The sequence below is a fragment of the Paramormyrops kingsleyae genome, chromosome 8 (genome assembly GCF_048594095.1).
Source record: "Paramormyrops kingsleyae isolate MSU_618 chromosome 8, PKINGS_0.4, whole genome shotgun sequence".
In the NCBI taxonomy this organism is placed as follows: domain Eukaryota; kingdom Metazoa; phylum Chordata; class Actinopteri; order Osteoglossiformes; family Mormyridae; genus Paramormyrops; species Paramormyrops kingsleyae.
Genome location: NC_132804.1, coordinates 1805273 through 1822489, shown reverse-complemented (window position 1 = coordinate 1822489; position 17217 = coordinate 1805273). Strand labels below are relative to the sequence as shown.

General features: G+C 46.4%; 1 protein-coding gene across 2 annotated transcripts in view; it reads right to left on the bottom strand.

Annotated features, from left to right (window-relative positions):
* synpra (synaptoporin a) overlaps window positions 1-16842 on the bottom strand; it is a 42502-nt gene extending 25660 nt beyond the window's left edge. Inside the window, exons 1-2 of one of the 2 annotated variants that reach the window (XM_023793925.2) lie at window positions 16447-16841; window positions 16261-16326 (exon numbers count right to left, since the gene is read on the bottom strand). In XM_023793925.2, coding sequence (XP_023649693.1) covers window positions 16261-16326; window positions 16447-16464 — 84 coding nt within the window. In that variant the 5' untranslated portion in view covers window positions 16465-16841. Of the gene's footprint in view, window positions 1-16260; window positions 16327-16446 lie in introns of both variants that reach the window. The other variant, XM_023793927.2, reaches the window with a different exon arrangement.
* Window positions 16843-17217: the final 375 nt, after the last annotated feature.

Genomic DNA, 17217 nt, shown 5'->3' with positions numbered 1-17217 from the left:
AGTGGCGACTCCCCTTCCTAGGGAGGCCCACCTCGCAGGGGACCAGCACCCCCGCCGGCTCTACAAAGCTCTCTAGAGGCCAGTGGCGAGTCCCCTTCCAAGTGTGGCCCTCCACACCAAGGACCACCGTCCCCGCCAGCTCTCCAAAGCTCCCTAGAGGCGAGTGGCGAGTCCCCTTCCTAAAGTGGCCCTCCTCGCAGAGGACCAGTGCCCCCGCCGGCTCTCCAAAGCTCCCAAGAGGCCAGTGGCGACTCCCCTTCCTAGGGAGGCCCACCTCGCAGGGGACCAGCACCCCCGCCGGCTCTACAAAGCTCTCTAGAGGCCAGTGGCGAGTCCCCTTCCAAGTGTGGCCCTCCACACCAAGGACCACCGTCCCCCGCCAGCTCTCCAACGCTCCCTAGAGGCGAGTGGCAAGTCCCCTTCCTAAAGTGGCCCTCCTCGCAGAGGACCAGTGCCCCCGCCGGCTCTCCAAAGCTCCCTAGAGGCCAATGGCAAGTCCCCTTCCTGGGGTGGCCTTCCTCGCAGAGGACCAGCACCCCCGCCGGCTCTCCAAAGCTCCCAAGAGGCCAGTGGCGACTCCCCTTCCTAGGGAGGCCCACCTCGCAGGGGACCAGCACCCCCGCCGGCTCTACAAAGCTCTCTAGAGGCCAGTGGCGAGTCCCCTTCCAAGTGTGGCCCTCCACACCAAGGACCACCGTCCCCCGCCAGCTCTCCAACGCTCCCTAGAGGCGAGTGGCAAGTCCCCTTCCTAAAGTGGCCCTCCTCGCAGAGGACCAGTGCCCCCGCCGGCTCTCCAAAGCTCCCTCGAGGCCAGTGGCGAGTCCCCTTCCTAGGGTGGCCCTCCTCGCACAGGACCAGTGCCCTTGCTGCTGGCTCTCCAAAGCTCCCTCGAGGCCAGTGGCGAGTCCCCTTCCTAGGGTGGCCCTCCTCGCACAGGACCAGTGCCCCCGCCGGCTCTCCAAAGCTCCCTAGAGGCCAGTGGTGAGTCCCCTTCCTGGGGTGGCCCTCCTCGCAGAGGACCAGTGCCCCCGCCGGCTCTCCAAAGCTCCCTCGAGGCCAGTGGCGAGTCCCCTTCCTGGGGTGGCCATCAGTTTAGCGTCGGTGCTCCCTGCATACTAGCTGCCCCGCGGAGGCTCCACTCACACCGCAAGTCACTTCCACCACCCCCCCCCCCCCACAGCAACGCAAGGTAAACTAAAAATTGCATAAACCAGCTTTAAAACGTTATATATTTCAGCCCAGAAAAGACTGCATTGACATAGTTTTTGCCATTGTGAAGCTCCCATATAAATAGCCAATTCACCCAAAGGCAATTTGGCATCTATAAAAATGCATCTCAAACTATTTTCCAAAACCTTGCTTAAAAATAATTTTACTGCGCTTATTGATGTTAGTGGCAATTGCACGGTACTGTAGGGCATATAATAGGACCCTGGTACGAGTCCGCATGGGTGCTTTCATTTCTCGACAGGTGCCAAGGGAACCACATCTTATTTTGAAGATTTTGGGAGTTTGGTGCCATTTCGTGTGCCTGTCTTCCTGGTACTACATTGCTGCCACCCTCTGGCAGAATATGGTATTACCCGCTGCCCCGATTACATCTTGGATGTCTGCAGGTTAAACAGCAGACCTGCCATCTCAGTAGGGGGACAGCAGGTCATGTCCCAGACACGGGCCCAGTGGGTGGGGTTGTGTAATTTCCTGGCCTGGGTATTATGCGTGATGGACCCTATTAAACAGCACAATGTTTCTAACAATATGAATAAATGTGGCATTAAATTCATTCTGAGGAGGTGCTCTTCTCAGGAAAATTAATCAGAAACAGATATTATGGGCGATGTGGCAAATTCTTGAAACTTCAACATACACAGAACCAACGTGTCATCCAATAAGCCTGCAGGATGCTTGAGAAAGAAACACCCAGGTAATCTGCGCCATCTTGTGGTGAAACCTGGACACTGCCACCACACTAGACCGGGGCATTGGGGGAGGGGGGCTTAAACCCAGGGCTCAGAGTTTGAGGCTAGAGTGCTAACCACAATGATGACATGAGCCGACATGGAGAGCCAATTCTCAGTACCAGTGACCCCATCTGGATTATCACACGTTTCATTAATTAACTTTCTAGAATCAATTTAGGTCACCTTTATTACAGTAGAATCATTAAACATATAATCATCAAACATTCTAATCATGTAATACTGTATACTGAAGCTGTTAAGGTATGTTAGGATGTTAAGGTATGTTAGGGTGTTAAGGAATGTTAGGATGTTAAGGTATGCTTACATGCCGCTTTTGAACATTCTATGAATGCATTATGAAGGTGCATACACAGCTGCTTGGGCATCATGAGTGACCTGTCTCTGGAGACACAACTTTGTCTCTTAATTAATATTATTATTATATTATTATATTATTATAAATAGTAAATGACATTTTCCAGAACTGGGTGTGGGTGGTTCCTGTAGTGAAATATGGCATTAACTACATGGTCCAAACTGCTAATCAAATAAATTGATAAATATTGATGCCAACATAGTACTCAAACACTGTCATTCAAGCCGGGACCTGACAGTCCAGAAAGTCTAATCCATCACGCTTTCTGGTCATCCATCCATCCATCCATCCATCCATCAGCTTGGTCACACACACACCACAGGGAGTTTAAAGAGGCCAGGTCATATACCCTCAGTCCCTTTGTCCCCCATGGGGAGAACATGCAAACCCCCCACCCCACCCTTACACACACGCCCTCACACACATACACACACACACACACGCCCTCACACACACACACACACACACACACAGTGAGGGTAGGATTTGAAGCCCCAACTCCAAAGGTTTATGCTCATATAAGTCCATCTTCCATGAGAACCATAATCAACTGAGGCACATGGCGTGAGAAGCAGACCATGGGTGCAGTGACATGCCAGCTTACAAACCTGACTGTGTGTCTGTGCTTCTCTAAAAACAACTGCAGGGCAATTCTGCAGCATCTGACACAGCCAGCAGGGGGCAGGGCTGCCAGACTGAGCAGCCATTGAACTGTGATTGAGAAATTACTGCACAGCACAAGGCGTGCCCCTCTGTTGCCAAGGACGACGTAACTACTTCCTCTTGTGATCTCCAGCCAAAATGCCGTAATGAGAAAAAGAACCACAGATTAAAATGTTTCATAAATGGTGAGATTCGACTGGACTCCTAAGGACTTGCAGCACTTGCTGACTGCTGGGGACACTTCTAAGCAGACTGGGGAGCAGGGAGGGGTTGCGGGAAGGTGGCAGTGGTGTGATGATGCAACATTCATTTGTTTCTTGTATGTCCTATAAGAGAGGCCTGCTTGTCTCATCCCCTCCTTTAATTATCCAGCCCCTTTCCACTTTTCACACAGCCGGGGACAATTTCCGTGTCACCATGTGTCACACATCCCAATCATTTAGTGAAGGAGACTTCAGCATGTTTCTGTGTAGGACTCGCCATTCCGCTGATGTAATATTACATTTTAGCACAGAACCCATTTAGAGGAACATCTCTGGCAATTAGAATATTGTGGTACAATGTGGACAAAGTCTAATTTACGGTATTAATTATGGAAAAAAACAGGTAAGAAATCCATGTTCAATGTTTGCCAAACACCCACAAAGTGCCATTTGATTACAAACCGTAAAAACCAAGTTGCCGTATTACATTATAAAATAATGTTCAAAAAAGGAGCGATCTCTCCTAGCTGCTGGGGTGTAGTTTGGTTGCCTAGTATAGACGGAGTGCTAAGGTTTGATTTGATTTTCAGTCCCTTTCAGAAATTAGCGAGGAATGAGAGCACGATGCTGTGGGTTATTTGTAGCTAACAGCTATGGTTAATGCTAATTACGTGACTAAAACAGCAGGCGACGCTTGGTACTTGTCCTGATTACCACGTTACTCAGCTAATGATATATTTCACAGGCCAACACAAGAGGGGCACTTCCTATGCAATCAGTGGCCCATTCAGGGGCAGCAAGTGATGATGTCATCTGTGCGGTAGCAGCGGAGGGAACCCAGTGATGTTCTCCTGAAATTGCAGCGGTCCTCGTTCCACTGGCTGCCTCGACCTTCAGCTATGTGCTGAAGGGGACCCAGCAGAAAGTAATGACCATTGATAGTCTGGGTTTGGCCATCCAGAATTTTCAAAACATTATAATTACGCACTGGATATTGCAGAGGGAAGCTCATTGTCAGTGGTAATGGTTTATAACCTATTGTAATGTTTCTGCTAGCCTGCATTTAATTCAGTTTGGTCTCTGTTTCCAGCGACCCTACAGCTCCGTTGGAAGGCTTTTTGTACCCTCATGCAGCCAGTATTAATTGTTTGCTGCACGTTAAGTAATTTAAGGTTTTATTCTTTGTACAAAAAAAGCTGGTTCGATACAATGCCGTGTGCTCAGATCGAGAAAAGAGCCTGTCCTATATTACATGATTAATTTTTTGTTTCATTTTCAAAATGTATTATCTAAAATAAACCATTAAGACAACGCTATTGTTATTAGACAATGCTATTATTATTCTAACAGGGGTTAATTGTGATAACTTGACAACGAAATTAATGCCTGTGTTGTTGGCTGTCACACTGCAGTTTGAAATAAAACCTCCACAGGCATCAGAAAGCATGGGCCTTTCTAAGCGTCTCGCCCCCTGTGTAATGGAAATAATGTTTTCCAAATCTTGAAATTAGGTTCACAGAAAAGAAAACCCATTAGTGTGAATCCTGTATAGGGAGTAGGAGGGCGGGGCACATTTGGGGGCGGCTCCTGAATGTGCCACCAGCTAATTTTATTACATATGAAAGCTAGTATCCGTGCCTCAGAGAGAATGAACTGTTGGGTCCAGCTCATGTGTTTTATGGTCATTAGAGAATAATGAGTTCATTCTGTAAGCTGCTCGGTTCGCCCTCCTGAAATATCCCAGCCAATAAGATCGCCTCATTTGCCTTTGCTCCTGTGGCTCTGATTGGTATTCAAAAGGAGCAGGTTTATAGAGCTCTTCACATGCCACAAAGTGCAACAGATCATAGACTTGAGTTCACTAAGCTCATTACACACCTATTAGCAGCATTACCTCTAGTGTGGCCCCCTCTGACTCCACACACAAGGAAGGAGCTGCCTGTTCCCCAGAGAGGCCTGCTGCTGATCCCTGTTCCCGAACCCCCACCACTGATCCCTGCCACTGATCCCCACCACTGATCCCTGCTGTTGATCCCCACCACTGATCCTCATCGTTAATCATCACTAATCCCCACTGCCATTCCTCATCATTGATCCCCCCGCTGATCCCCACTGCTGACCCTCGCTGCTGATTCCCGCTACGGATCCCCACCACTGATCCTCACCGTTAATCATCACTAATCCCCGCTGCCATTCTTCACCATTGATCCCTGCCGCTGATCCCCACTGCTGACCCTCGCTGCTGATTCCCGCTACGGATCCCCACCACTGATCCTCACCGTTAATCATCACTAATCCCCGCTGCCATTCCTCACCATTGATCCCCGCCGCTGATCCCCACTGCTGACCCTCGCTGCTGATTCCCGCTACCGATCCTCGTTGCCAATTTTCACTGTTGATCCTTGCCACTGATCCCCACTGCCATTCCTCACCACCAATCAGCACCATTGATCCTCACTGCCAATTCCCGCTGTTGTTCCTCATCACTGATCCTTGTTGTAGATTCCCACCACTGATCCCCGCCATGATCCAGGTTGTTGATTCTCACCGTTGATCCTCAACATGGATCCCCAGCACTGATCCCTGTCACCAACCCCCACCCCCCCCCCCCCGCTGATCCTCACTGTTAATCCTTGCCGTTGATCCTCACAGCTGATCCCTGCCACTGATCCTCACTATTGATCATCAGCACTGATCCCTGCTGCCATTCCAGGCCATTAAGCCTTGCCACGCATCCCTACCGCTAATCCCCACCGCCAGCTGTACCCTCTCCCCTTCTTCTCCGGCCACAATCGCCCATGGCCTTCACCACCGTCACTGCCCAGGTCCTGAGGCACTTAGCCAACCATGTGTGACAATGTTCACTTCTCCCACTGTGGGACACCACACTGACTGTTTATCTCATGCTCCCAGCTGTGCTCCATGGACCAGCGCTGAAAATCCCTGTACAGGGTTTGCGGCAAAAGAGATTACACAGCTGTGTCACCAATGAGGCCGACAGCACAATGAGCGCAGGGAGGGCAGAGAGCAGCACAGGTACAGCAGGGAGATATGGACAGAGGAGGCTGTGCTTCTGGTACGGAAAATATTCAAAATATGTAATAAGAACATGTCTATTTACAGGGGGCTGGATCTCACAAAAGGGATCCAGTCATTTTTTGCATATGAAGAAAATTCCAAACCTTTGCGAGCTGTCAATGTCAGGCTCAAGTGATCCCTTCAGCAAACCCTATCTGAAATAGGGTTCCTCACTGAGGTGGAAGAAAGGTAATACATGAGTTCAGTCTTCAAAGGGATAATCAACTAATATTTAACTAATACTCAGCCTCAAAACCACAAAGAAACCAACAAAGTACAGGAGGCTATGAAATAACATGATCTAGAGTGAACTGAAATTTTCTTGGCCAATTCCGAATTTTTGCAAGTGTGACCGGCCAATGCCGATTTTTGCTGATTCCAATTTTCTTACTAAGAATTAAGATTTAAATAAGAATTAAACAAATGTCTGTTTCTTGTTTTCCAGTATGTTTAAATTCACCAAATAACACGAGATTGACCTTTTAATTTTTTTGACTCATCTTAAAGTAAAAAGTCCATGACCTCCAAATGAAACTGAAGTGTACTATTTCCTTCAAAATAGTAACAGGTGCAGGGTAATATTATTAATGCCAACATTGCATGTTATGCACATACAATTTACTCTGACTTTACATGTATTACATATTGCAAGCTTTGTGTTGTCTGCCCTCACAGTGAAGCACTTCCACGCTAATGACATGCCAGCGCGCGACTGTGAGTGCGCACGCGGCTGCGCTGCTGTGCGCATGACGTGTGGGGCATCCGTGAAACGGACTGGTTCAGTATCGGAAATACATGTTCGGCCGGTCTCTGGTCTCGGCCGAGCACACTGAAAATCAGCCGGTTCCGGTTCCTGGCCAGTCGATCGTGCGTCTCTAACATGGTAAATTTCCAAGCACTACAACAAAACCTGATAAAAGAGGAAATTTAAGACTGAAATGAATATTGGTCCTTTAGAAGCAAATCTGCTGAAAGCTTGATACATTCACACATTGATTACAAGCCCTGCTGGAGCCCAGATAACCACCCCTCTGCTCCCTGCGTTACTTTTACAGGTTTTTCCTCTAAGCGCTACACCCCGCGTGCCTGACTAGTGAGGTAAAACGTCATGTTTTTCCAGCATTGCTGAAACAACTCATCTTGCAGTCTGTGTTTTCCACATAACATGAAGGCCAGGCATGAACACAGCTTAAATTCTCACGAAATCCCTAACGCTACAATATACATGTCACGATCTGATATATCGCGATATCACTGCTGGATCACAATGGTTAAAAACAAAACGTGAACTAGTGGTATTATTAAACTTTTTAAAGACATTCATTTGAACGCCCATTGATTCCGGTCACTTGAGAGCCCAGAATATTTAATCCAAAACAGCACTAACAAACATGTGTATTTGTTTTTAAATCCATACATGAACTCATCTGGGTGCGTTTTTCAATAATGAAGACTCTTAGCGTCTTACGAACACTCTAAAGATATTTCTTACGAAAGGCATTTCCTGTTTCCCGAACAATTTCTTAAGAGATTTCTTAGGGGAGAGCTTCTTAAGTGCGACCTTATGGTTGATATCGATGGTTCGAGAATCGATTATATTCCCTCCATGCAGCACTGCTTAATTGCAGCCTGAGAGAAAGTGGTGTTCTTTATAATACTGTGGGAATCCTTCGAAGTATTGCATTAAGAACTGTTGCGCACCTAAAAATATAATACGAATTTATGTAATTGAATCATATTACCGTAAATATGATTTTTGCCAATTTTTGTGTGTGTGTCTGTATGTGTATAGGTAGGTGTGTCTGTGTGTGTTTGTGTCTGTATGTGTATAGGTGTGTGTCTGTGCATGATCTCCATGTGTTACATGACGTTTTGGACACACCGTTTCCCCCCACAGTCCAAAGACACACCATTAAGTCGGCTCTTGTCTCTAAATCACACGTAGTGTGTGATTTGCCCTGAGATGAACCGGCACCCCGATGTGAGGCTCCCCGATGTCACGCTCTCTGCTTTTAAGCTAAGATTATGCAAGATACGATATCTTTATTGTTCCTCTAAGAGTACAATGACATGACATTTCGATCCTTCTATACAAGTCTCTGTAAAGACCATAGCTAAAGTTAAAGCTAGTTTAAGGGAAAAAAACAGATAGAATAAAATAAGTAACATATAGAGATTACAGTACACAGTGTAAAAGTATAGGAGGAATATTGCACATTAATTACTGCACATGAGATAAATATACTGCACTTGAGAAAAGCCTCAGAGTGCAGCAAATGATCAAGAACAGTCACATTGCAGAGTATAATGGATTACATGGAATACAGTGGAGGTACTGTACAGTGGAGGAGATAGTGGTATCGTCATACGGTCAACGTGTGTAGGGTCGAAAACAGTCAAGGTGCATGTTTCTCCATGTGTAGTGTCTGATGTGTGCGATGTGGATCAGTCACAGATCGCTTCCTGTGATCCAAACTCCACGACCCTAGAGAGGGAGGCTGCTGGACAACGGAAGGATGGATGGATGGTATGAATGGGCCCATCACCAAACAGCAGGTGACTCTACATAATATGTTGATATGTTCATTATTTTAACATGAACCTAAAAACAGTGATGTTTACTAATAGAGGGGATGAAATGATCCCTTCAGTCAGGGATGGTGATCCAGTCAACATGCTGGTGTCCCAGCACTGTTTCCACTGTTGCCAGTGCTGTTCCAGTGGCCTCCATGTGGAATTGGTGATGATAACAGGGATTGTGCAGGCTGCCCTTTTCCCTTCAGACTGGTAGCCTTCCTCCTGGTCTGTATAGCCAAGCTACTAAGCAAGCTTCACTAACCATAAGCAGCATGAAATCTCAATTTATTTTTATAACAGTGTTTTCCCTCCCTCTGGGGTTTCCATGGTGACTGGTCAGGTGACCCAAGTTAAGCCCATCCCCTCTCCTCCAGTGATTGTCATGGCGGTTTGCAGGCTTGGGATCCCGGGAGGGACACTGTGGCAGTTCACCAGTGCAAGCTGAAAAGTCCAGAGCAAAACAGAACCACGGTCAGGCAAATGCTCATGTAGATCTGATCGAATTATGCACACTTAACCACGTGATCACCCCTGCCCGTGAACAGTCCCAAAATTCACCGGAAAAGTCTGCATAATGGATCCCGCTCCTCAGCTCTCCATGAGAATGTGAATCAGTCACCAAAATCCCCAATTCACTTTTGTCAAAACAGATGATTGTCTTTCAGATGGTTACCCCTTTGTCAGTATCCCGCATCACAACAGCCTTTGAACTCCAGTTAGGCCTTCATAGGTGAACCTGCATATCAGGCTGACGGTGGGGCCTCATTGTAATCACACGTGAACGTGTCACAGAAGCGCTTGCTGGGAGACTCACGGTGTAGCTCTCTGCTGTTGGGCTCAGCTCACCATATGACACTGACGGGACATGGCAGCCGTCACCTCTGGTTAGCTGTCACACAGAATGTCATGTGATCAGGAAAAAGGAAACAGGCAGCCTTTTCAGAGTGAGTCGCAGGTGACCACCGTCAGCCCACTGTCTTCCATGCCTGCGATTCTCAGCCGTGGTTCTGATCACCCAGCGAACAGGGAACGTTCCCAGAACTTTAGCCAATGTTACGTGAAGGTCTTCTCAAAGTTTGCAGAGAACGTTCTTACTGTAACGTTCATGGAACATTATTTCCACGTTTTACATTTTAACAAAGGCTCTGTGAAGGTATTGCAATTAATGTTCAAAAATGTTGTTTCATAATGAAAAAAGATTTTATAAAATCGCTGTATACCAGTGTATACCAGTAAGTGCTGCACAGCCCCAAGCCCGTAAATGTCGATATGTAACGTGATGGTTTGTCCCATTGCTCTGACATGCCCTTCATTTCTATTTACATTAGTCTTAGTTGTAGTAGTGGGATAATATTCTGGAGGCATAAGGAAAACTGGACACTTTGAACATTTCCATGCATTAATTGTAACATTGCTAGAACAACAATCTGCTAGCAGGGTAACTGTGAGTGCAGTTTGCAGCTAGACTGTAGCTAATTAAGACTGACCAAGACTGTTGATTGACCATTTTCTTACCTAGATGTGATATATTCTGACATTCCTGTTAACTGGAGATTTTTTTGTATTCGTGAAAGAATTTCAGTTTCAAATTGCTACACATATTTGTCTGGCTTAGCTGACAATTGTTTGTTTCTTAATGAAACTTTTAATTAGTTAATACTTGAATCATACTGAACATTTAAATGTGACCGGTTTTAAGTGAGATATAGGTGTTGGTTAACAAATATTAATCTAAATATATGTTGTCATTTTTCAGGATTTTTGCTCAAGGGCCCACTGGTGACATCACGCTGCCTGTCCCAGGATCTGAACCAGCAACCCTTCAATCACAAGCAAGGGGTCCTAACCCACAGAGCTGCACACTAATCTCATACACTATTGTAAGGAGTCTTACAGAAAAGAATCACCTATGTGACCAAAAGCAGCTTCACACAGTGTCAAGTAACTAATAATCAGAAAATCAATGAAATCTTACATCACAAACCGGCAGAACATCCATGAAAGGGGAAGCGAAATAGGAGAAATGGGACTCAAATGAATGACTTCAGAAGGCAAAATAACGTTAACATGACTGGATGAGACTCATTTCATGCCATGACATTTGCTGTATGACCCTGATTTTCCTAAAATCCCAGCTCCAATTAAAACAAATTCCCATCACAGTATGTGTGCTATTTGCTAACAATCCGTTGCTCAGAAGTGGACAGTGGATGATAAAGGCGCTTGAGATGTTAAGTGTTTCAGATTGACCCGGAAGGCAGCATTGTGCCGTCCCACTGATCGTTAATGTTACCGTGAACAGACAGGGGGCTGCTGCTTTTCTAAGACCCCGCAGGGTATTCAGGATATCTACCTCGCAAGCTGCTCTCCACAGCACCAATCACGCTGTCACCTTCATTCCCACTTACTATCATTGCTGTCCATAAATGGAGCCGGGTGTCGAGGCGCCCTGTCAGGCATTATTATTACAACGATAAAACTGCTAAATCTTCCACAAGGCAGAGTCCATCTGTGCAAGAATTGTGCTTGTATTCACATCAGAGGCAGCACGTGTCCTTCCTACTCGTTCAGCCACCGTAAGGACCTGTAACCCACCAAAACACTTCAGTGGCTAAATGGGATCAGGCACGTCTGCAGGGTGATAAGTAACTCTCAGCTTCCAGAAGACCCTTCAAACAGGAAGTGTGAAGATTCATTTTGGGCTCACTCAGACATCCAAGCACAGTAACTGCCCATCATCACGCCATCCGCCCTCTGCGTAAAAACACAGGGAATGTCTCACGGTAACCCAGGCCAGTGCTTGGGTAACGTGTTTTTTTTTTACTGTTGTTGCTATGCTTTGTTGCTACACACAAGGATGCATTGTGAAAATCCAATTTCACAGCGCCTCAGTGTGAGTAAATTAAAATTGATTGGCAAAACAGTTGCCTGAGATCAAAGTTCATAGGATGTCTGATGAATTTTTCCTAATTTCAGAAATTTTCTGAAATCCTCCCAGAGGAATGTTAAAAATAACCCTGCAACTGAATCACTGAGCAAAACAGACATGACCGCGATGCACTGGTCCACCGTCGCAGTCTTACAGACATGACCGCGATGCACTGGTCCACCGTCGCAGTCTTACAGACATGACCGCGATGCACTGGTCCACCGTCGCAGTCTTACAGACATGACCGCGATGCACTGGTCCACCGCCGCAGTCTTACAGACATGACCGCGATGCACTGGTCCACCGCCGCAGTCTTACAGACATGACCGCGATGCACTGGTCCACCGTCGCAGTCTTACAGACATGACCGCGATGCACTGGTCCACCGTCGCAGTCTTACAGACATGACCGTGATGCACTGGTCCACCGTCGCAGTCTTACAGACATGACCACGATGCACTGGTCCACCGTCGCAGTCCACTGGTCCACCGTCGCAGTCTTACAGACATGACCGCGATGCACTGGTCCACCGTCGCAGTCTTACAGACATGACCGCGATGCACTGGTCCACCGTCGCAGTCTTACAGACATGACCGCGATGCACTGGTCCACCGTCGCAGTCTTACAGACATGACCGCGATGCACTGGTCCACCGCCGCAGTCTTACAGACATGACCGCGATGCACTGGTCCACCGCCGCAGTCTTACAGACATGACCGCGATGCACTGGTCCACCGCCGCAGTCTTACAGACATGACCGCGATGCACTGGTCCACCGTTGCAATCTTACTTTTTCTGTAAATGCACTTCTTTCACTAAACTGAATCTACATCTTTTCAACATCTTGCAAAAAAATACTTAATTTCTGAATTGCTGTGATGTTCAGATGTCGGCTCTTCAGTGATGTTTTATGAATAAGAAGTGTGCACTGTGCCGAGAGTAACGTGAAAAGGTTGCCTCTGAGAGACCAAGTAAGCAGGTGGCATCTTAGCAAATTTTTCCTGACCCCCCCCCCTCCCTCCCCACAAGCATCTCTATCAGGCATCATCAAAAACAGGAAACATTTACAAGAGGTAATCTGACAAGTCCCACTTGAGCGCACAAAGAGGGTCGCTCTCACTAATGGTCGTGCCTATTGCTTTGACAAAGGCAATGCCTATTTATCTGTGCTAAATGAGGCCACCTGGAGAACACAGTGTTCCAGAGGCCAAGTGAAGATTGTGAGATGTGCCATAGATCACAAGCACAAGGACGGACAGAATGTCAGGCCGTCACAGGATGTACATACACTCTCAATGAAACACTGGGGGAAATTCAATTAGCTGTTTTTGTAATGTTGGAGTAGTCCTGAGTACTTGAAGGAAAACAGCGCAACATGGAGAGAACACGCAAAGTCCATGCACACAGAGCGGAGGTGAAGCCTACATTCCTCTGTCCAAAATGATACAAATCTCAGAGGTGAGTGGAACAGATTAAGCAGCATACAGTATGTAGTGTTACTCACGGTCTGCCTCTGTAACACACATGACTCCCAGTTGGCACACGTCCATTCCCTTCAGTGCCGATGATGAATGATTGTCAGTCATACTCCAGCAGATCACAGAGAATCAGGCCTGATTTGGGTGAAGAGGCTTATATTGAGGTATATTCACTGAAGCACTGAGATGGTCAGCTCAAGGCCAGCTTCCGTATAAGGAATATTTCAGCTAAAGACTGGTCTGCACATTGGCCCCATTACCTCTGCTTACTCCTCTGTGATCTGCTCCTTGGTGATCTGCACGTTCGCCCTGTGACCTCAGCTTCCTCCTCGGTGATCAGCGTGTTCGCCCCGTGACCTCCGCTTCATCCTTGGTGATCCACATGTTCGCCCCAGGATCTCTGTTTCCTCCTCGGTGATCAGCGTGTTCGCCCCGTGACCTCCGCTTCCTCCTTGGTGATCTGCACGTTCACCCCGTGACCTCAGCTTCCACCTTGGCGATCAGCGTGTTCCCCCCGTGACCTCAGCTTCCACCTCGGCGATCAGCGTGTTTGCCCCGTGACCTCCGCTTCCTCCTCGGCGATCAGCGTGTTCGCCCCATGATCTCCGCTTCCTCCTCGGTGATCAGCGTGTTCACCCCATGATCTCCGCTTCCTCCTCGGTGATCAGCGTGTTCGCCCCATGATCTCCGCTTCCTCCTCGTTGATCAGTGGGTTCGCCCCATGATCTCCGCTTCCTCCTCGGTGATCCACACATTGGCCCCATGACCTCCACTTACTCCATGATGTAACAGAAAACCTGACCAGGCCACCTTCCTCCATTGCTTCCTGCTCCAGGTCTGATGCTCATGTGCCCATTGCAGGCACCTTTGGTGGTGGACAGGGGTCAACATGAGCTGCGCAGCCACATACGCAGCAAGCTTTGATGCACTGCGCATTCTGACACTTTTCTATCATAGCCAGCATATTTTTCAGCAGCTTGTGCTACAGTGGGTTTCCTGTGGGATCAAAACAGAACCTTGGGCACCCATGACCTCAACACTGGTTCACCAGTTAGCTGTTCTTGGATCTCATTTCGTTGGTACTGACCGCTGTATAGCAGGAACACCCCACAAGACCTGCCATTTTTGGAGATGCTCTGACCCAGTCGTCTCGCCATCACAATTCGGTCCTTGTCATAGTCACTCAGATCCTTACTCTTGCCCATTTTCCTGCTTCAAACACATCAAATTCAAGAACTGACTGTTCACTTCCCTGACATATAATAGTCCCCTTGACAGGTGCCACTGTAATGAAATAACCAATGTTATTCACTTCACCTGTCAGTGGTTTTAATGCTATGGCTGATGGGTGTATATGAGTGAGTAAAATGTCCCAAGGTAACGTCGTTTGAAGTTCAGAAGCACTACTATGCAGAACTGCTAAATTCCATGCAGTCCGTTAGACCGTTTTGATGTTACACACATAAGCCACCTTCTGCCCCATTCATAGACTTACAGGGGCTTCATGCTGCATGTATTTCATTATGTGTGACTGGATCCTGCAGCAGAAACTCTATTCACCACCTTTAATATCTGCTCGTCCAGTCGTGACGTGAGGCAGAAGCCATCAGTCCCTAACTGGGCATTTACTTACTATACAGTCTATGACAATGAGCAATTTAAAGTCACCAAGGCCTCTGTAAAGTCCAAAGAAACTCACATGCACATGGAGTGAATATGCAGACTCTGCAAATCCCGGCTATGCGAGGCATCAGCTCCACAGGGTCTCAGCAAAACATGACCGATTCACCAAATACAGCAGTACATCACTAAATGCAATTTGACATCATTAAATATGGTAATATACCTATAACAGTCCGGATAATTAAGTGACAAAAATTGCTGAAACCTTCGTGAGCAAACTAATACCTTTGTTGACAAACAAAATTGGGGTGAGTATTTCATCGTTTAGTTTACTATGATCATCTAGCCACACGGCTCAGCTGACTCAGACATATCAACATAGCCTACACACAACTACTCCACAAAATTTTTAAAAGGAAATAATCCTGTTTCATATCCTCAAGCGGTAAGCTACAGTTTACAGCCAAAGCAGGATCCCAGCGCTGCCGTCAGTCCCTTAATGCAACAACATAGTCCGGGAAACATTCTTCAATCGTGGTGTTAAGCTTTGCACTGTTCGTGAAAATAGACAAATTTCTATGCATGTACGTATTTTTTAGAGTTATTTTTAAAATCGAACGTACTGACTATTCATCTATGTATTCACTTAACACCAAGTACTACTTGCAAAAATTTAATCAAGCGGTGCACCGTCGAGAATATTTCCTTGTTCTTTACTTCTGTAAACTTCTACATTCGACTTAAATATCATTGTCTTCATATCCAAGAAAGGAAATGAGATTAACATCAAATTTCCAGGCGGGGACTTCGATCACGGCAGGGTGACAGCTGTTAACAGTGCTGAGCGTGACGTATAGTTAACAAAACATGTCAACAGTAATCATCTTGCTTATATTTTGCGTTCAAAATTCCATCAGTGCAATTAAATTCGTTTTCAGTGACAATTCCAGAAGAATCAACGGCAATTAAAACATGTAAATCAAATAATTGCTATTCAAAGAGGTATCATAACAACCGCGTTATCCACTGAAATTTAACAAAGCATATTTTTTTTGTTCTGAAGACAGCCAGCTAACTTACCCCGCGTGGTGAATGGCTGCAGTGGAGAGTTATCAATCTATTACATAAACTTTAACCATTTGGTCGCAATGCTGGGGTACTGGGACAGTTTAAAAAAGATAAAAGCACAATGGGTTTTTACAAGGACTTAATTCTCCCTTATAAAGCATATTATTTCCACAAATAAATAAACAAATAGATAAATAGATCGAAATATCCGACCAATGCTTTAAATTATTTCCACTTTGAGAAGTTCCCGGCGGTGCGGGAAAACAAAGAGGGAAACGTGTTTCTTAAAAAGCACCTAACTTACCCATTCCAACACGCGTATAAATCCAAGGGGTAATTTTAATACCCGAAATGTTCCAACAGACACGATCTGGGAATGAAATAAATGACAAATTGAATAATGAGTAAACAACAAAATTAACCTTGTTTCTATATTCGTAGCTTGTAAACTGGCAATAATACCTGGAGTAAATAAAACATTCAAGCCTACCTGGTCAGCAGTATCCATTTTTTCAAACCTTGATTTTCAACGCTATATGTTTTATGGTATATTACGTGCTGTTGAGCGATAGGTAAACTGGTTAACGAGGTTAAGCCAAACCAAGTGACTGCGAGCGGCGGGCGCGAAGGCGGACTGGCGGCTCTAATAGCTCCCCGCACGGAAAGAGGCGCACGCCGGGGGCTCGGCACCGCGGAGACGCGCTGGGATGGGCGTCGTGGACATGAACGGCGGTCCCCGCATTTCGCAATCGCAAAACATCGATCACTGTCGCTGTATTATTTGTCGCTGTCGTGTGCAGTGAAATATGTGCACCATCAAGTCAAAGGCAAAGAGGCACGAGAACATCGTCACCCCAGACGGTGTATCAGGCTCAAAGTAAAATCTGCCAAGTGTTTGGCTGAATTTGTGTATAAGGAAAGCAGTGAGGATGCATACCCCTACTGAGTAGACGGGTAAAAACCATTACTGGCCTGTTCAGTATCTGTGCCCAATATGAAATAACTGAAAACGTTTATATATGCTTTTGATGTATCTAATTTTAGATTTATAATGGAATAATATAGATTTGCCGCAAGATTTCTTGCATGACCGCCAGAATCTGAAAGCGTGATTGTCACGCCAGATGCGTGAGACCTGACAACCCTGCATCTATGCTGTTTCGATAAGCACCTGAAAAGTGCCCTAACTGGTATATCCGTGAGTGGAGTTTAGCAAAATCTCTGGATTTTTTTTTTAAATTACGTTGATTGAACATTATAT